Source organism: Ruditapes philippinarum, unplaced genomic scaffold (assembly GCF_026571515.1).
Source record: "Ruditapes philippinarum isolate M1 unplaced genomic scaffold, ASM2657151v2 ctg625_1_1_1_1, whole genome shotgun sequence".
NCBI lineage: Eukaryota > Metazoa > Mollusca > Bivalvia > Venerida > Veneridae > Ruditapes > Ruditapes philippinarum.
In genome coordinates, this window is record NW_026853337.1 from 131,364 (window position 1) to 152,500 (window position 21,137).

Consider the following 21,137-nt stretch of genomic DNA (forward strand, 5'->3'; position numbering starts at 1 on the left):
AATTAATTTTATCTGTGTCATAATACAAATATCATAATCATATATATATATCCCTGGCCTGACATCCCGGATGACGGGATTTTCTATCACCCCCGTCTTTTATACAAGATTGTAAGGGAAGTAACCATTGTATAAATTTTTGCATTAAAAATAGGAAATATGTCTTGTAACATTTTTTGCAGGGTTTTAGGTACAAATGTTATAAACAACCTTATATCACACACAAGTCGTCGGTCATTGAAAACACAGTCTATAAGATATGCAGCTAAGAAAGGTACACAAAACATTACAAATACAATTATGTTCAGATAAGGTGTCCATTCACAGACCCGGGTCAAATTTAGAGTAAAAAAATTCGGCCCGTGGTCAACTCGAAACCTTTCTGGTCAACTCGTCCCGTAGTCAACATATCCTTTAATGAATTCGTCCCTTTACTCGTCACTAATTTTCTTTTATTTCAAAGGTTGATATATTATCATTAAATTACATTTACTATTAAGTTTATCAGAAAATTCTGTTTACTATTTATAAATGAATGTCAGACGTTTCACTCCCAAGACATTTTACTATTGAGACGTTTCACTCCCAAGACGGTTCACACCTGGACGTTTCACTCCCAATTTGTCAATTGTATGGACGTTTCACTCCCATTTTTTTAGATATTTTTTAGTAAAGTTAGCAAATTTATTTCCATTTTTAATAGCCATGTCAGGATTGATTATTTATATTGATGCATGATTTTCTGTTGTAGATAAGCAATTAAAGTTCTGTAATATACATTTTTTTAATTTTTGTTGCATTGAAAAATGGTTTAATTTAGGTGATGATAAAAGATATGGTTGGTTATTCAAAATAAAACACACAATTGTTAAAAAGGAATTCATACTTACATAAACTATAATATAAACGATACTATGCTCATCCTTGACAATAATATTTTCATTAGTACTTTCATAAAAAATAAGACACATGGAAATATTGTCATTAAATTGATATCAATTATTTTTATCAAACAAGTAATTGTTGAAATAATAAAAAATATCAATTTTAAAATATTTGTTATTTCATGTAAAGCTTAAAATGTTATGCAAAAGATGTGTATAAAATTAATTATTCTTTTGACTTATTTTTTAATCAATTTATTAAACAGTAGCCATTAAACAAACGTAGATAATTGTGGTGTTAACATTAATCTCATCAACCAATTAGTTTTATAAACACTGAGACCAACAACTAAAAGGTTGACATCACCATTAAATCAGTTGTATAAACACTGCACTTTAGCATCAACAGTTTACTAATCAGTTGTTTATTGGACCATAAAAATAGTTTTTAGATAACATCCAATTAAAACAAAAGTCTTGGAAACAGAAACTTCTCCATTATAAGTTTTTGTTTATATAACAAATTTAATTAATGTTAAATCCGATATATTTTTAGTATATCATAAGTCTTGGAAAAATTTTGGTATAAAAAGGAGTGAAATGTCTTCAAGACGTTTCACTCCCAAATGGGAGTCTTGGTGTGAATCGTCTTGTTGTGAACCGTCTCAATAGTGAAACGTCTGTCTACCTTTATAAATTTTTAAGGTATTGTAGCAAATTGGTTAAGTACAAAAAATACCAAACTTGACGCCCTACTGAGAGAAATCGACCTGAAATATTTGAATATCATTGACCAAAAAGGTGACAAGTTGACTTTTTCATGATTAACTGACTAAAATGGTGTCGAGTTGACCACATGGCAAGTTTACCACAGGACAGATAATAGATACTTTTGACCTGTAATCCTGTGGTCCCACTCTGAACCTACCTTGCTTAATTCTACCTGTGGCAGCGTGGCTGAGTGGTTAACGTATCAGACTACATTCATTGCTTAGTACTGGTGGGTTCCAGGAATGGATTTGAGAGTATTTCAATTAGCTAATAGCGTCCAACACAATCAAACTGAAAAAATTTGTATAAACTAAATCTACCTTGATGATCTTTTTTTTGTGAATTAAAATAAAAACAAATTTTGGCTCTTTGAAGGGGTGATGTACTATAAATCCATTAACAATGAGGAGATCTGAAACAAACTTCAACAATAGAGAATGAAACATATATAGTCACATTTTTAATCAATATTTTAATTAATTTCATTGCATTTTAACAAGGTCTAGGATTTTATGAAAAATTTATGGATCATGCATAATTTTATGGAGTTTTGGATCGGTAAATTTACATATACACACCGTATTACCGGCGGCAGTGATGGCAGATCACTGCAGTGATGGCAGATATCTGAAAATTACCGATCGGTACAGGTAGGTTATAAATTTGGTTGGTTTAATTATATTACACAAATACGGCCCATATCATTGCTATAAAACTATTGTCCATTGAATGGAGATACTGTAAGGTAATTTTGGACACGTTTTTTCCTGTTTTAAGACTATTTTGAGCAGGTTAAAAGTGAAAGCCTTGGAAAAAATCCGTGAAAATGTCTGTTTTCTGTTCAAAATATCTCAAGTTTTAAGTAAATGGCAGGATTTCCTGCATTTATAATATGTATCTGCCTACAACGGCAGCATTTTTTCTTCGACCGGACAAGATTGAGCGTCTGTAAAACTTTCAAGAAAAGACTCACGGGGTAGATATTTGGCTTGCGTGACCCCAATGGATGAACGTCTATATTGATAACAGGAAATCCTGCCATTTACTTAAAACTTGAGATATTTTGAACAGAAAACAGACATTTTCACGGATTTTTCTAAGGCTTTCACTTTTAACCTGCTCAAAATAGTCTGAAAACAGGAAAAAACGAGTCCAAAATTACCTTACAGTATCTCCATTCAATGGACAATAGTTTTATAGCAATGAAATGGGCCGTATTTGTGTAATATAATTAAACCAACCAAATTTATAACCTACCTGTATCGATCGGTAATTTTAAGATATCTGCCATCACTGCAGTGATCTGCCATCACTGCCGCCGGTAATACGGTGTGATATATTTCTGTTTCATTACAAAGTATGTGTCAAAATAGAAGAAGTATTATAATTCTTATTTCAGAATTGCAGGTAAAAAACCAAAAAAGTTAACTGATAGAATGATTAAATCTCAATTAATGGTTTCAGAACATTTTGATGACATTCAATTATTACATTTAACAAAAAAATCAAAATCGTCATAAAAGGTTGACATTTATCTCATTACATTTGTTAATGTAAACAGTCTATAAAACAACTCCTATAAAGCTAATTTTTTTTTAAAGTTTTAGACTTTTCATAAATTTACAGACTGTCAATAAATATTAGGAAGTTTTAGACCTGTTAAAATAAAAAGTACATCTATATCTGAAGCTTACAGTTACAGAATTCTGTCTGTTAAATTTTTTAACATTGAAGTCAGCTGCTGTTTAGTCATGGTTTTTGAATAGGGGGAATATTTAGCATTATAAGCGGAAAATTAAGCTACTTTGGGGCAAGGAGAAACATCCTGTACGTTTGTATATAAGATATAAAAAAGAATCACTGTATCCTGGCATCTTTGTAACTAGCATTATTAGCATTTTAACACAAGTAGGACATCTGTGGCATCATAAACTTGGTTTAATTCATTTTCCAGATGAATTAAAAAGAAAAAAATCTATATTCTATCAAATAGAGAAAAAGAGGAACCATAACAGCAAAATTTTGCTTGGACTGAGGCAATGTTTGATAAAGTCTGTTCACGGACAGTTCTGGAAAGTGCAAGCAACCAGTCATGCACCCTAACACCAGTTTAAGCAGAATTCAACATTAAACATGAAATGGTAACATTTCAATTTTCGAATTTAGAAACAACCACAGATACTGTCTCAGTAAACTAAATTCTGCAGACTCAAAAATGTAAAAAATCAGTGTTTGCTTGGTTCCAAATCTAACTGCTCTTGTGTCATCTTTGCCTGTTCAAAATCCACCCATATTTATATACATGTACTGTCAATAATATCTAGGAATTGTTAGGGGGGACTTATAAATACCATTTCAGCTGGACATTCGATTCCTAATCATTTGCTTTTATACAGCCATAATACATGTATCTGTTGATGGTATTTTTCATATTCAAATTGTCCATGGTTGATAGTCACATGGTCAAGATCACATATGCTAACTTATGATTTTTTACACTTTTTATGCATCATCTATGATTGTCAACAAGTTTATAGCCTAAAGATCAAGGTCAAACTAAGATCTTTAAGGTGTAAAGTACATGAATGCCAATTTCCATTCATCAGTTCTGTCATTTGAATGGATTTTGAATTAACTATAGACATACTTTAAATGCACATAAGGAAAACTTGTCACACACGAATGACAGGTCAACAGCTAGAAAGGTGAAGGTTATACAATGTACTTCAATGTCAAAATAGTACTTATTATTGATGGCTGTTTTTGCTTTTGAAATAATTTGGCACACTGAGAATATGAGAAATGTTAGATTGTCAAATACATGTATGACCTTGCCTTTTACTTAACCTTGACTGGCAAGGTGAAATTATTGAAATCTGCATAAAGTGTCATAACTTTTTATTTTATTATTATTTTATACATAAATAAAATAGAGAAATAAGAAAAAATCAAGTGGTGGTGATTCTTGCTTTGTTCACTTCACAATATTTTACTTTAAAATACATTTGCAAAATTTCATAAAATATTTGCATTTATCTGGGGGCATGCTGCTTTAATTTATAACTTGACCAAAACAAATTGGCTAAGTTTATATGTAGTTTTTGTTTTCCACATAGTTATGAGTTTTTAGTTGTGTCACCAGTTTTTTTTTTTCTTTATCGTAGGAGCTGCACCTGTAAAGAAGAAAGAGCTAGAGGTAGTGACAGATGCTAGAATATTGTGCACACGTCTATGCGGAGGTAACATAAATAAAGAAGGAGAAGATCCGGTGATTGGACCTGATGAGGATTACCCAGATTGGCTGTGGACATTAAGGATAGACAGGAAGACTACACCACTGGAAGAACTTAGTGAAGATGATCCTGCATACTGGAAAAAATTAAAGATAGAAACAATAAGACTGAATAATTCTAAATTTTTTAAGAAATAACAATAGTGTACATTATGTATACAAGGAAAGATATTACGAAATAAAGTTACTTTCAAGGGTATCACAAAGTTATAACAGATGTGTTAAATATTTGTTTTTACACTTGAAAATATTTAACAGGGCATTTGAAAACAAAATCATTTGAATATCACTTTTATTAGTTTATATTACAGAATTCTATTTTATGTAGAATCATTGTTGCCCTGACAACAGGAAATATGTAGCTATCATGTTCTTAAAAACTGACAGTCAATTTGAGCATTACTTCATGACATCTTGTGAAGTTATTGAGGGATATGACCTGTAACCCTATATATTGGAGTTGTTCTGATGAATTTAAATATGAAATTAGCCACGTCTTGTTTTACTAACTATTATTTTTACCAAAAAAGAAATCAGTAGAATTTGGACATTCTCAAGAGTTATCTCTAGAACTCTTAAACATCCGAAAAATGATAAGTCTGGTGACACAGTGTGTAGGTATATACATATGTAACACAAATTTAATTAACATTCCCAATAAATGTGGAGCAATATAAGCCAATGTTGCAAAATAAATATATCATTGAAAATTATGGCTTGAAAATTATTCTATATCGTATTAACCCACCCTACCTGTTAATTACAACCTGGTAGCGTTGTCGCATTGATGAGACCCAATCTTTTTCATAATACTGGGGTAAATTTATTAACTATTGGACAATTTTTGCATATCTGTAGGCTATGGTTTGTAACACTGCACCAAAACTTCTTATGAGGCGGTTCATTTCACTCCGTATAGCTTCTGTCTCATTTAAGTCTAGAACTTTTGGTGGTATTCCATTACGTTGTTGTTTATAAATGTTCAGAAAGATTGTTGGTGCTCTGGACATGTATATGTTGTTCTTTAGACATTGATAAAACCAAAGTTTGAAGTTCATAATATTGGCTATCATCGGCGGTGAGATTACTGCTTGAGAACAGTGACAACAGTCTTCCTGAACTTCTCCGTGGAGTGCAACAGACTATAGCCCAGTAATAAGCCAAGATTTTCTTAAAACTACCCAAAATTAAATCAATGTATGCCTACCTTGTTTTTGATATCAACATTGCAGTTTGATTTATCGTTGTATATTTTTAGTAAAGGTAGGCATATATTACTTTAAAGCTGCATGCCTCCAGACGATAAAAAAATATTTCAAGAAAATCACACTTTCTGAGACTTTAAGAAAAGTAAATAGATTCAAAATTAAAGTAATAATTTTCAAATTAAATGCCATTCATGACGGATTTTGCAGTATTTTCACCATATTTCTACAGCGTTAGTAACGCAGTGAGGGCAATTTTGTATATTTTGACCTCTTTTTTTGTAATTTACATGGGTTGTTAGTGTGGTTTGCAATGTGAAAATTATTTTTGTTGTTTACTTTTTAATACAATTTTAAAAAATTCATGAAATTTAGCATGAATCTGGAGGCGTGCTGCTTTAAAATAGAGATCACAGAATGATGGGAATGTGTGTTAAATTTGTGTTTGTTATACAATTGAATAGATGGAATATCATACCATGTCTGTCAACTGTATTTATTGAAAATTTCAACATGATAGGGTCAATATTGACTCACATTATAAAATATTTATACATGCACGCTTGTATGATTTGTTAGGGCTAATAAAGTGTACATTTGAGCCGCATCACGACAAAACCAACATAATGGGTTTGCGACCAGCATGGATTCAGACCAGCCTGCGCATCCGCGCAGTCTGATCAGGATCCATGCTGTTCGCTATCAGTTTCTCTACTTGTAATAGGGTTTGTAAGCGAACAGCATGAATCCTGATCAGACTGCGCGGATGCGCAGGCTGGTCTGGATCCATGCTGGTCGCAAACCCATTATGTTGGTTTTGTCGTGACGCGGCTCATTTGTGCATAGCCGGAACCCACAGTAAACATTCTGTATATACTACATTTACCGGTAATACTGATATTGGTAAATGGTAAATAGTCTGGTTCACCGAGGATGCCATTTGTGTTTCAATCCCTCAATGAATGATGACTAAAAACTAGAAAAAAAACTTTAGAGTATTTAAAACAATAAAATATAAAAAGAAATTAAACAGATGTTACAAAAAGAAAATTTAAACAATTGTAACAAAAAATGAAATTAATGTTGATGATGTGGATTTAAGTTGGTAATAAATAGTAATTATGCCCCCATTTCGAAGAAAAGGGGGTATATTGCTTTGCACTTGTCGGTCCGTCGGTCCGTAGACCAAATGGTTTCCGAGTGATAACTAAAGAACCCTTAGGCCTAGGAACTTCAAACTTGGTATGGTGATTGGTCATGACCAGTAGATGACCCCTATTGATTTTGGGGTCAAGGGGTCAAAGGTCAAGGTCACATTGACCTTGTAAGCAAAAACGGTTTCCGATCAATAACTAAAGAACCTTAAGGCCTAGGAACTTCAAACTTGGTATGGTGATTGGTCATGATCAGTAGATGACACCTATAGATTTTGGGGTCAAGGGGTCAAAGGTCAAGGTCACATTGACCTCTTGGGTAAAAACGGTTTCCGAGTGATAACTAAAGAATCCTTAGGCCTAGAAACTTCAAACTTGGTATGGTGATTGGTCATGACCAGTAGATGACCCCTATTGATTTTGGGGTCAAGGGGTCAAAGGTCAAGGTAACATTGACCTTGTAAGCAAAAACGGTTTCCGATCAATAACTAAAGAACCTTAAGGCCTAGGAACTTCAAACTTGGTATGGTGATTGGTCATGATCAGTAGATGACCCCTATTGATTTTGGGGTCAAGGGGTCAAAGGTCAAGGTAACATTGACCTTGTAGGTAAAAACGGTCAATTAACTAAAAACGCTTAGGCCTAGGAACTTCAAACTTTGTATGATGATTGGTCGTGACCAGCAGATGACCCCTATTGAGTTTTGGGTCAAGGGGTCAAAGGTCAAGGTCATGACCAGTAGATACTTGATAACCCTTATTAATTGTTTGATCACTGGGTCAGAAGTCATGCATAATAACCTTATCACATGACTAATTGGCTGCTGATAGGGGGCATACATGTTTTACAAACATATCTTGTTATCTTAAGAAATAAAGAAAGACATTTAATTTGAAATAACAATATTTACCCTAAATTCATGGCTTGAAGGTGGATAATTCTTTGAAATAAAATGAGCCAGTTTTGAATATTGCGAGATATGATAATGGTGATGATGATGAAAGATCAACTACTCTTAAAAAGAAGTAGACCTAATTAAATATACTATGTACATGTATATGTGTAATGCTTTAACATTACAAAGGGCCATAGCTTGGGTTCAAGTAATTCCAGAAAAATCTGCATAAAGTTAATAGCACAACTTGGCTTTGAAACATTTTATCTTTAGAACTATCGTCCATTTCTGAAAAGCAGCCATGGTAACTGAGCGCTGACAGGAATAAATGTATACCAATTGATTGATATCACAGTAAAGGGGCCACAGCATTTGAATTGTACCAGCTTTGTTTGCTAATGATAATGGGCAAAATGTGTCATCTAATTCTGGTGAATTGTTTTGAAGATGAAGCTTAGAAAGTTTTATAACAAACAGGCTGACCATGAAGCTCATTCATTGGATATGATAATTTCATTTGCTACTAAATATGAGGTCTGTTTTATCAGTATGACTTGGGTGAAAAAGTTTGTGCATCATTTCAAATTAATTTTACAAAGATGTTCTTCTATGGTCAGCTTCTTCTATTGTAGTTGTATGCAAACACATAAGTTTATAAGGTCAAACTTCAGAAAAAAAATGTTTTGTGTTCTTTGCAAATAATGACTGAATTTACAACATAATTATTTTGGTCTTGCAACATTTATACCTTAGTAACATAGTAATGGCTGTGTCAGAATATGCTGACTGATTTAAGATAAATGTTGGAATTGCTAAGGCCTTTTTACTGCATGTATCTCACTTTACTTGTTCACTTAACAGCATTCTTTATATTAAAAAAAAAAAACCCAACATTTTCTATATTTTCATAAAAATAAATGTGGAGATACACTAACATGTGAATATCCTTCAAGTAAATGTAATAAGAAATCTCCAGCTTTATTCTTAAAGGAATTTGGCATCCTTGAATCTAAAAGACATCTTACATAACCTGATGATGTTTATGTGAATATGTAGATGACTGGTCTATCACAACTCTCTGGGTTTATTGAAGAAGAAAAAAAGAAAGCAATTTTTCTTTACTTTACAAAATTTATTCTTCTTAAATGAAGATAAGTAAGTAAACAACAATAACAATTGTGAGGTTAAAACTGCTACACAATGCTGTAAAACATCGAGTGTTACAATGTGCAATTTCTACCAAAATAATTCAAAAAGTGTTTTAATTACAGATACTGTATCAATATAATTACATCAAATATAACAATTTTAAAAATGTTTAGCACATAATAAATGAAAGTCTTGTTAGTCAGGAGAGATGAATGAAAACCTTATGATATGAATTAGAAAAATTGTCAGCAGACAAATAATAATGATTTTCTGTTTGATGAAATGATATATATACAAGTATTTATTAATGTAACACTGATGCATGCCATTAACTGATATACATACTCCTACAATAAGAAATATGATATAAAATTTAAGACTAGTTTGGCAATCATAATTTGTTCATGATTTTGTCTAAATTTTAAGATTTGAAATCTTTCATTTCTCACTTCATATAATTAATATACAGGTTAGTTCTCATACACTAAGTTTAACGATGATAGTCCTTCTAACTTTGTATTACTGATCTCATTTAGTAAGTAAAATAAGATGAAACATGATATGTTGCTAGACTCTCGTATTTTTTTATAAGATCAATAACTGGAGTTGAATGTAAGGGACCAATTACTCGATACATTCAAGCTTTTTAACAATTCTTTCATGCCCTTTACATGTACAAGAAGATCTGTAGTTTGCTTTTATTTCATGCTAAAAGATTCATTAATTATACAATAGAAATTAAACAAGCATCAAGTACATGTGATGCATTTATGTCATCAAAGTAACACGCTCCCATTCATTACTGGTTATATCACACTTTTCACTATCACTATCTAGAATTACACTATTTATCTTGCACAGAAATTCCTTCAACTGTTAAACTTAACATGAAATAAAGCATATCATGTATACATTGAATGAATTTTTGCCACACATGTTACAAACGAAAATGTTAAGTATGTAACTTTATATTATGCATTCTTTAAATTAAGTTTCTGATATTTTGTACCAACATACCTGGAAAAGATAGAAACCTTGCACACATCTACATTGCATGCATTTAGATGAGGCCAGTTTGATTGACACAGTACAGTATTTAAGTATACAACTTGTTGATAACATATTGGTCGCTGCAGGTTGTGAGGCTAATTTGATAATTTATGTGCTATGGTAAAGGTCTGACTTGCTAGCCACAGTGCCTATCACTTCCTTATTTGCTGCTTATGTGTTAACCAGAGTTTGTAACTTGTTAGAAATGTCATCATTTCAATCAACACAAACACTAGACAATATCACATTTGTACAAATATCATAACAAATACAAAAATCTCAAAAACATTTGTGTCTTTTAACAACAATTAAAACCCTGGCTAAAGGTCATGCTTCCGTTTTGTTCCTTTATTTGTGTTTGCTTCCACTGGACTTTCATTTGATTCCGACATTGTATCTTTGTTATATTCTGCCTCACTTGAAACATATGTAACATTTGATTCCATATCTACCCCACCAACAGATTTCTCTATTTGCACATATACAACATTCTCTTGATTGTTAGTATTTAATGTCTCTTTTTCTATCTCATCGTCTCCATCAATTTCTAAATCCTGAATAACAGCTTTACCAAATTCTGGCAGGACAGGGGTTTTTGGTGGTTGTTCCCAGAATTCAGCTGGTTTTACAGTGATACCATATGGGTTATCATCTCCAGGTAGGAGGTCATCCCCTGATTTGTGAAGCAGATTCCTGGAGTTTCCAGGCATCTTTACAGCCTTAAGGTCCTCCATTGAGTCACTGTCTCGGAATGGGTTAAAGTTTGGAACTATCAAAAATGCGAATGATAAAAGAAGAACCTGGAAATAAGAAGAAAACAGAATGTCAGAGGTTTGAAAATCATAATATTTCATCAAAAATAACATACATTAATATAACAAAGACTTTGCATATGGTACAATGCAAGAACATAAATAGAATGAATTAAATGATCTAATAAGAAATAAAAGCTTTTGTTTAGTTTCATTTCAATCAATACACCATTTCCAAAAGATTCTACGTCATTAAATGCAACATATTTTGCTAATGGACATATTAACGTAAACCATTATTGATCGAGACTTACAACACATGTCGCCCATAAAGTTTTACCAATCATACGATTTACATTACATGTATATCTATATTTGATCTTTAAAAAGATGTATTCAAGACTTTAGGAAATCGAGAAAATTTCTTCTTTTCTTTTTAATTTAATGCATATTTATGAAAATTTACTTATACTGACTGATAATAGAGTGGTATAAATCACAAAATCATTTAATAGCAAAAATTCACAGTTAATTCACAATGGGCAATGTAGTGTACTATATGCCACAGTTTTTGTTTCTGTATCATTTTAAATACAGCAGTGATATCACAGGTTACATAGTAACAATAAAATCGTACCATAACACATGTAGATGCCTGGGCTGTTCTTGTTGATTTCAGACTCAATATTGTCTGTAGTTTCTTTAACTGGTTTAACAATGTTCTGAAATAATCATACAAAACAAATGATTCTGATATCTATAACTTCTCTTATAGTTATACTTTATTTACATATTGTCATCATATGTTTTGGAAATCCAGCAGATTTTCTCACATATCTTGTTATATAAACAACAAATACGGACCGGACATGTTTAAAACTTGCAGCTTTACAAATAAATATTATGCTTAAAATAGATATTTAAAAAAAGAGTCACTTTTCTACATATTTAATATGTAGATAATTAAAAATAAGTTACAGTATTATATACATGTGTTGCTCTTGATTTTTCAATGATAAATCAAATATTAATAATATGTTTCAAAGCTAAGTTCAGTACAATTTATGTCTTGAAAAATAAATGAATTTAAGAACCTAAAATCCAACCAATCAAGCAAGAGGTAGCAGAAGGATGTGGCAAACTAATTTTTTTTTTTTAAAAGATGATCTTAATTTTTTTTAGGATGATATTAAGGTTAACCTTAATACTATAGTTGACAGAATTTTATTACATATACAATGCTGTACATGGACAGAATACCTTTACTAACAAGCAATTATCATAGTATTGCAAGCAATCCATAAGTCCCCTACCGGTTAGAACCCCATCAACACTCTGAAGGGCCATTGGCCATTCACTAATGTTTCAATTTTTCTCTATTTTAAGTTAACTTGTTGGAAAAGTTCTTTAAAAGTGATCACAGGAAACAGTTTTTATGAACAGACAGACAGACGGACTGAAGGACACTCTAAAGATAATATTTGAAACATCCCTGTTACCAAAATATAACATTTTAAAAGCAAAATTCTTAAAGAGGAGATATATCTTGAATTAAAGATGCAATTTCATAAAAAATTTCAGCTCTTTTTGACTAATCACAAATATTGTTATATTTGCCATGTTTTAAGCCTATTTGTTGCCAAGGCAACTGATATTTTTCAAAATAGGAAGAACAGATAAGACATGCATAATCTCAAGACTGCTATCTACCCATATGTCAAGTTTCATAAAAATATTTCCAGTACTTTTTGAGTTATCACTGGATTCAGTTTATGTGTAAAATTTGCCATATTTTCAGTCTATGTGTTGCCATAGCAACCAGAATTCTCAACATAGGAAGAAAAGAAAAAGACGTGCATAATCCCAAGACTGCCATCTACCCATATGTCAAGTTTCATAAAAATATTTCCAGTACTTTTTGCGTTATCACTGGATCCAGTTTATGTGTAAAATTTGCCATATTTTCAGCCTATTTGTTGCCATAGCAACCAGAATTTTCAACATAGGAAGAAAAGAAAAAGACGTGCATAATCCCAAGACTGCCATCTACCCATATGTCAAGTTTCATAAAAATATTTCCAGTACTTTTTGCGTTATCACTGGATCCAGTTTATGTGTAAAATTTGCCATATTTTCAGCCTATTTGTTGCCATAGCAACCAGAATTTTCAACATAGGAAGAAAAGAAAAAGACGTGCATAATCTCCATACTGCCATCTATCCATATACCAAGTTTCATAAAAATATTTTCAGTACTTTTCAAGTTATCGCGGGATCCAGTTTTGTGGACGGACGGACTGACAGACAGACGGACGGACAGACGGACGGAGGGTAAACCTAAAGTCCCCTCCGGTAAACCGGTAGGGGACTAACAAAGTTATACATGTACATGTATGTAGAACACAATTAAAAACAAAAATTAAAGTCAAGGACTACGAATAATAAAGGACATTTTTAAAAATTTTTATATGTAACACAAGTAAGATTCACTTAATGACTGACTGTGTACATTGTAATTTCCTGCATTTAATTGAAAATATATTTCGTATTTTACATTGTGTCCAAATTTCTTTCATACTTATTTAAAACAGCAATCCTATCTATAAAAAATTTTTTAATCTCACTTTTATAGTATATAGCAATATCAACATTTAACTTACACATTTTGTTTTTCAAGTTGATCAACTTTCTTATGTAATGTGTGATTTTCCTGAGTACATTTCTTCACTCTTTTCTCTAATCCATCAACATAGTCCATCTTACGTTTTCGACTTTCCTTCGCTGATACCTGTTAAATAGTAAATTAATTCTCCATTTTTTAAACTGTTCAAAGTTATAAAGGGTCACTCATATTACTTAATACAATAATATGTCGAAATGGAAAGAATTATTAAGATAAAAACGAAATTTCATAAAAAACACATTTTCAATACTTAAATATACTTTACAGCAACCTGTGCATCTTTTTTTTTTTAAATACATCAAAATAATCACAATTTAAGTAGATACAAGATTGTAATATTTTCATATTTTCTAACAGCTTAATGTTTAAAGAGATTCAATAGACTATCACTTAACATGTAAATAATCCAGTTTTAGTGAAATATGGCATTTATGACTTTTTCCGTTAAAAAAGTTTTTCATGGATAATAATTATTAATAAATAGATTTACAGAATATTATCTTAATTTCAAATAAAATTCCAATCCAATAGGTTGTTACTTTCAAGATTAATGAACTGTTTTTGCTGGGCTAAGTGCTAGTTTTGACAATATTTCAATCAAACAAATGCCAACTATTTCACAGAAAAGGTCAGACCTTGTAAAATACAGTTCCATTTTATCAATTAAACCACCTTACACTATATCACCATGCATCACAGTCACTTAATTTACCTTATTTCTAATCTTCCTTCTAACTGCTTTAAGAGCTCTTTCTTCCTCTTTGGTAAGTGGCATATCTGTGGGTATATTTACACCCTCTTTTGACAGAAGGTCTTTCTCCTCCTCTGTAAGTCTGAGCTCTGGAAAGTTTCCAAGTTTTGTCCCTGTAGATACATCCTTCATTGTAAAAGGTAATGACTCTGTGGTTGCTGACACTTTAATGATTTTGATTGTCTTTGTTTCACTTCCATCATAATTAACTGCAGTGTTTGTGGTGGTGTCAAAGGTCATAAGATCAGTGTGAGAGCCTAAAATGAGATGAACAAAAGAAATAATTAAAATTATCAACACATAAGCCATTAATGATAATGGAAAACTAGATATTACCAAACCATGTGGTAAAATAAAACTTGTCAAAACTTCCTGTTCATGGTGAATAAGAAAAATTCCAACAATTTCATCCAAAAGACAGTAAAGTGCACTTTCTCTATAGAAAGTTTCTATACAATTCTCCAGGTAAACTGGGTTTAATGACATTATCAATTTATGTAATGATTACATGTATGTAAAAGATATTTGAAAATATTAATAAATAAAATACAATTTTTTACCAATTATTTATAATTGCAAAGCAAGCTAGCATAGGAGTGACATTGAAAACATGATTTCGATGCTTGAACAATTCATATCTATTTGTCCAATAATGTTCAACACTTGTTATGGAAACTATATCTTAAATGCTGGTATAATGCTTTTTGATATTTTGGCTACATTACTACCCCCAAGCACAGCAAATGATAGCTTGTTTAATGCCTCTTTTTACACATACATGTACAAGTCAAAGTGTAATTTCATTCTCTTTACACCAGTCCTCACAAACTTAATTTTTCTATACACTATTACATGTATATGCAGTGACATGGTGTTTGTAACAACAGCCAATTTCGTAAAATTCCCTCATCTGTAAAATGTATCGAGAAAAAGCTTCATATAAATTTTCAACTTTTAAATTATAACTTTCATCTTTTGATGTCTTTTAAACAAGTTTTTCTGCAGCTGTACTAGAAATAATCAAATAATCAGTTAAACAATTGAATATACCTAAGTCTATTGAAACATCCTCATCCATGATGCCACCTCCATATTTATCTGAGATCAATGCACTAGTATCAATAGTGTCCAATTCAGAAAAGTCAAAATGTTCAAGGTCCATATTATCGATTTCTGTTTGCCCTGGACTACAGGACAACTGATCTGCAACTGACACTGGGCTTAGTTCATCATTTGGTACCATTTGATGAGGACTGTACTGAAAGTCACTATGGGGTGAACCCGACATGCTTGTTACATCATTACTAAACTGAGACATATCATTTTCTGAATTACGAGGAGAATTTCCTCCCGAGTCTACTGAAACTCCACTGTCACTTCCTGCAGGTGACTTTGCTGGCTGCATGACATAGTCATGATCTGTGAATGCTGATGGGGTCTGTGGGGCTGTTGATTTTTCTATATCTGCGAGGAGGCAATCACCAAACAAAGTGCCAAAGTCTTCTGACATCAAGCCAAGGTTAGACTGTAAAACATTAAAAAGTTCAATACCAATAAATCTTCATAAAAAAATTAATATCATAAAGTGTTCTGTGAAATGTTGCATGAATCTCTTACATTCTTGTTATATTTCATATAAAGTTATATTTCGTATTTATAACTAAGTTTGTGAACTAATTAAAAGGAAGCCTGAAACAAGCTAATAAGAACAATCTTGAAATGTTATTTTTTACATATTATTTCAATTATGCAAAGCATGAAATCTTAAGAGTAACTACATAAATCAATTACTGTTAAATCCCAGTCTTCATCTATATCCTGTACAGAATAGTTACTATCATTCAACCAGGTAATTATGTTAAGCGAGTCCATGATGACTCTTTTCAACTGATTTTATTAAACACAATTTCTAAATCTAGATTATTTATGCCTCCATGTAGGAAGTTCCTAGCTAAAATACAAGTCCTAGTTTCAGAATGGTCAATAATATGTAAATATAACAACCAATCATAATGAGCCAGCTGGTCCTTAATTTTCAAATGATCATATGATGCAACAGATGTGAGACATATAGTGATATACATGAATCATGACACAAAATGTAAACATCTATATCCTGTCCTACTTCCTGGCAAATGTACGACAATTCCAGACAAACTTACAAAGTCTAATGTCTGTATCTCAGGTACCTCCTCCTTCAATATTCCTTCAGACTTGTCAAAAAGCATATCCAAGATTGCTGATTGACCTGCCATTTTCTATTACTGTAAATCTATGTCAAGGTCTTTGAACAAAGCTGATATGGCAATGCTGACATAGAAGTATCCACGTCACTGAAAACAGAGTGTAACTTATCATATATAAATATGAAACGAATTATTTCTCAATGTAGTCATGTGACTCATTATAAACAAAACGAAAACAGGAAGTTCACGCTGTAACAAAAAAATAATTAATTTCGGTAATTTGTCGTTAATTTATAAATTGTTTCAGTCAAATCTAATAGAAATAAAGATTTTTACCTTCAAGCACAAACAAATATTTTATCAGAAGTTAAATATTTCTATAATTAAACATTATTTCATGTACAAGTTGTGACAAAACGCGATTGACGTGTTCCGGAAGTTGTAATGTTTGTTTCTAAAAATAGAAAAATTGGAAATTTTGGATTTGGATAATATTTCTACGACTGTCTGCATAGATCCATGTCGTCTACTTTTCAAAATGTCCAGTTCGATTTTGATTTAATTGTTTGTTTATGCAATGTAAATATTCAGTCGTGATAAAACCAACAAAGATTTTGAAACGTTATTTCCGATCATTCCGACTACTTTAATTTCTTATGTGGTGATGTTCATCCCAACCAGGGCCTAAATCAACAACATCCGCGTCTGCGACCATAATTCATATATGACACAAAACCACAATTATTTTTCACTCCCTCATGACAAGGGATACAAGGTTACAGTGGGAGACAGTTAATTTTTACACTTAATTTTCCTTAAGTTACAAATTTCTGGTGATATCTACCATAATTACAAACTCATAAAATTTTCATGACGCTTAAAATTGCTAATAATTAATTTAACAAAATTTGTTATTTACCACTGATTACAATGTCCAGAGTTTTCTTAGCAAAAAAGACATCCTCTAATATTGACATTTTACCGTTTACTGAAACATGATTAAAAACCTCAACTATATACATTTCGAAAACTATTCATCACCACACAAAAAAGACAGACAGAATCTTCTTCTTCCGATATGGTACAGACACCTTCCGGCATATACTCGGCCTAGCGCAGCGCGATGTGAGAAGTGTCTATGTATGTACAAAAGTGATTTAAAAGGTTCTATGTATAGTGCTGGTAAAAAGGTAAAAACACTTGACAGGCTATCGGAGAATGAGTGGTAATACTTCCCTATTGAACTGTCTGGGGAAGACTGTTCCAGAGGCGGACGGTGTCTGGGAAGGAGGATCGCTGGTAGCACTGGGTTCTTGCAAATGGTACCAGGTAGTGAAGTCCATGTCCTCGAGCAAAGTTGATTGGGGTGAGGTTGGATGTTGGGACTTCAACTAGGCCGTTTACTATGCGGTTCATCATGGTCACCTTGGCATGGGCGGTAGGCCACGTACTGTAAGTGTTGCAGCATTGGCGTCACACAGCTGGTTCTTCTGTAGTCTGAGAAGATCATTCTTGTCGCTCGGCGCTGCACCATTTCCAGTTTCCAGATATTTGCCTCAGTGAATGGGTCCCAGATGATAGCTCTAGGAGTATTCCACCAGAGGTCTCACGAGGGTCATATAGCAGAGCTCTTTGGTCCTTCTTGGGACACAGAATGTTTTTGGATTGAAATAAACTTAAGCACAAAAATATTCTCCTTGGTACATTTTATCGTCCACCGAACTCCTCTCTAAATATTGTCACAAATATAGAAAACTCAATTGGATTGGCTAAAGATACTAATATAGATATTATTGTTACAGGTGACTTTAAGCTTGATACACAGAAACTCTCATCTAAACAGAAGATTGCTAACATTTGCATGGAGAACGGCCTTTCTCAGCTGATAACTGAACCAACACATTTTACATAATCATCAAGTTCTATTCTAGATCTAGGTCTCCTTTCCTCCCCTGAATCTGTTTTTGTGGAGTTACGATACCACTGTCCTATTTTCTGTTGCTTTAAGTTTACTTAAAATAAGTTTAATACTTTTAAAAGGATAATAATTATGGCAATCCGATAAGGGTAATTATAATTATCTTTGATAAAAAATATTAACCTCCGATTAGAACACTTTTAAACATAACTATATCAATCAATATGCACTTAATTAATATTACATCCAAACTACAAAAACTTAATCAAGAAAAAATTCTAACAAAACAGTAACAATCAGACAAACACATCCTTTCTGGATGCACAATGAAATAAGAAAATACATCAGAATTAAAGCGCAGAAAAGCATACGATAAGGCTTAAAAGTCAAATAATACATATCATTGGGTTATGTTTAAGCAGTAAAGAAACAAAACAACAAAACTTATTAGAAATGCACGCACCAGTCACACATGCAAACTTGCTGAAAGGTTAAAATCAAACAATCTGACATCATCAGATTATAGGAAAATATTGAAACAATTTATGAAACCAAATACACAAAGTGGCAACATACCAACTATCACTGACAACGACAAAACAAAACAAAACACAATAAGCATAGACAAAGCCAATGCCTTTAATATTTTTTTCAATCACTGAACTTGCTGATAACAACAAACAAACTTGCTGATAACAACAAACAACTTCCAGAAATAACGGAAGCTGTTCATAATCACTTAAAAACATAAATATAACACTACTAGCTATAGAAGTCTCATCAATACTGAAATCACTTTGCGTAGGAAAAGCGGTAGGCCCAGACCCCATAAAGAATAAAATCCTAAAATAACTCTCACAAGAACTTGCTGAACCACTTTGTTGCCTATTTATTCATTCTTTTTACAGTCTGGTAAAAATCCTTCACAGTGGAAATTAGCCCATGTATGTGCTGTGTGTAAAAAAGGATTTGCTGCCAAAGATTCTACTGTAAATCAACTCACTTCAATTTATTATACTTTCTGCCAAGCTCTTGGTGAAGGCAAAGAAGTTAAAGCGGTATTTTGTGATATTTCAAAAGCTTTTGATCGGGTCTTGCACAAAGGTCTAATACATAAATTGTCTTTGACAAGTATAACAGGTAAACTTCTTGAATGGTTCAAAGACTATTTATCTAATCGACAACAACGAGTTGTATTTTCTGGATCTACTTCAGATTTACTTAAAATCAACGCTGGTATTCCTCAAGGCTCAATATTGGAACTCTTCTGTTTATTGTCTATATCAATGACATTGTCTTGGACATACAATCAATCATTAGACTGTTTGCTGATGTCAATTCTCTCTTTCTTATCGTAGAAAACCGCTGCTGCAATCACGAGCTAAGACCTTATCAAAATAAGTAATTCGGCAGATACTTGACTTGTCAATTTCAATCCGAGCAAAACAAAAGTTTCAATTTTGATTTGTCTAGGATGGCCATATCGTCAGCAAAGAAACAATAAAATCAAGATAATATCATCAAATGACGGTCCTGATTCTTGACCGGTTTGCAAATATAACTCTAATAAATCTTCTACAAAGAGAGAAATTGGCGAAATTACATCTCCTTGTCGCAATCCTATAGCATAACAAAAATAATCAGAATAATTTTGAACAAGATTTGACACAAGATTTTAACTTTTTGGATACATGGCTCTTATAATCCGCAGCAACTTATTTACATTTTATTCGTAATTTATACATTTTCAACCATAAAGCATTTCTGTTTATATTGTCAAAACATTTCATCATATCGACAAAACAAAATATAAACGTTTATTTTCATTAACAAATTTCTAAATTAATGCCATAAGCACAAAAATTGCATATATAGTAGAACGCTCTTTACGAAAACCAAACTGTACATCTGATATGATATTGTTTCTTTCACAAAAGGATTCAATTCTAACAAGTAAGCGGTAAATATTTTGACAAACAACTAACTTTACTTATTGACGTCATAAGTACGCCCCTTCTTACGAATAATTCCATGTGTCCATTGTTCTAGAAAAGAAGACTTAGCATTAAATACGTCTTATATATGGACATCTAACATATCAATGCTTTCTATAAAGTATTCATTCATTCATGAGACAATCGATACCTAGTGTTTTTCCACGTTTTAACATTTTTACGGCATTTTGAACTTTACTTCAAGTAATTGGTTTATCTAGTTAACTCCTCATACTCGGTATTTATCTAATCAAAACAATAATCTTCTCAAAGGTTTTCAGCCTCAATACTGCTATAAATTGATATGTCATTTCTTAAATTAGCAAAATAATCTTTAAAAATATTCTGTTGGGATATTGTTATGGTCTGCCGACAATTCATTTTTAAAATACTTCCCAAAATAGATAATGTCATTTTATCATTTACTAGTAATTTTGCCAAATAATTTTTTTG

At 32.1% G+C, this 21,137-nt stretch overlaps 2 protein-coding genes across 3 annotated transcripts; one reads left to right on the forward strand and one right to left on the reverse strand.

Annotated features, from left to right (window-relative positions):
• Window positions 1–115: 115 nt before the first annotated feature.
• Window positions 116–5,319, forward strand: LOC132736520 (large ribosomal subunit protein mL54-like). Its single transcript, XM_060723663.1, has 2 exons — window positions 116–274; window positions 4,820–5,319. Exons 1-2 carry the CDS (start codon window positions 160–162, stop codon window positions 5,083–5,085), a joined length of 381 nt encoding a protein of 126 aa, XP_060579646.1. The 5' UTR covers window positions 116–159; the 3' UTR covers window positions 5,086–5,319.
• A 3,994-nt stretch (window positions 5,320–9,313) lies between these two features.
• On the reverse strand, window positions 9,314–17,251 carry LOC132736521 (cyclic AMP-responsive element-binding protein 3-like protein 3-A). Of its 2 annotated transcripts, XM_060723664.1 has the most exons (7): window positions 17,109–17,251; window positions 16,749–16,919; window positions 15,637–16,111; window positions 14,548–14,843; window positions 13,813–13,940; window positions 11,791–11,875; window positions 9,314–11,201 (listed from the first exon to the last, which is right to left on the reverse strand). In XM_060723664.1, the coding sequence occupies exons 2-7, from the start codon at window positions 16,839–16,841 to the stop codon at window positions 10,722–10,724; spliced, it is 1,557 nt and encodes a 518-aa protein (XP_060579647.1). In that variant the 5' UTR covers window positions 16,842–16,919; window positions 17,109–17,251; the 3' UTR covers window positions 9,314–10,721. The 2 variants fall into 2 exon arrangements, with proteins under 2 accessions (XP_060579647.1, XP_060579648.1); XM_060723665.1 differs by lacking the exons at window positions 16,749–16,919; window positions 17,109–17,251 and adding an exon at window positions 16,378–16,558.
• Between the last annotated feature and the right edge of the window lie 3,886 nt (window positions 17,252–21,137).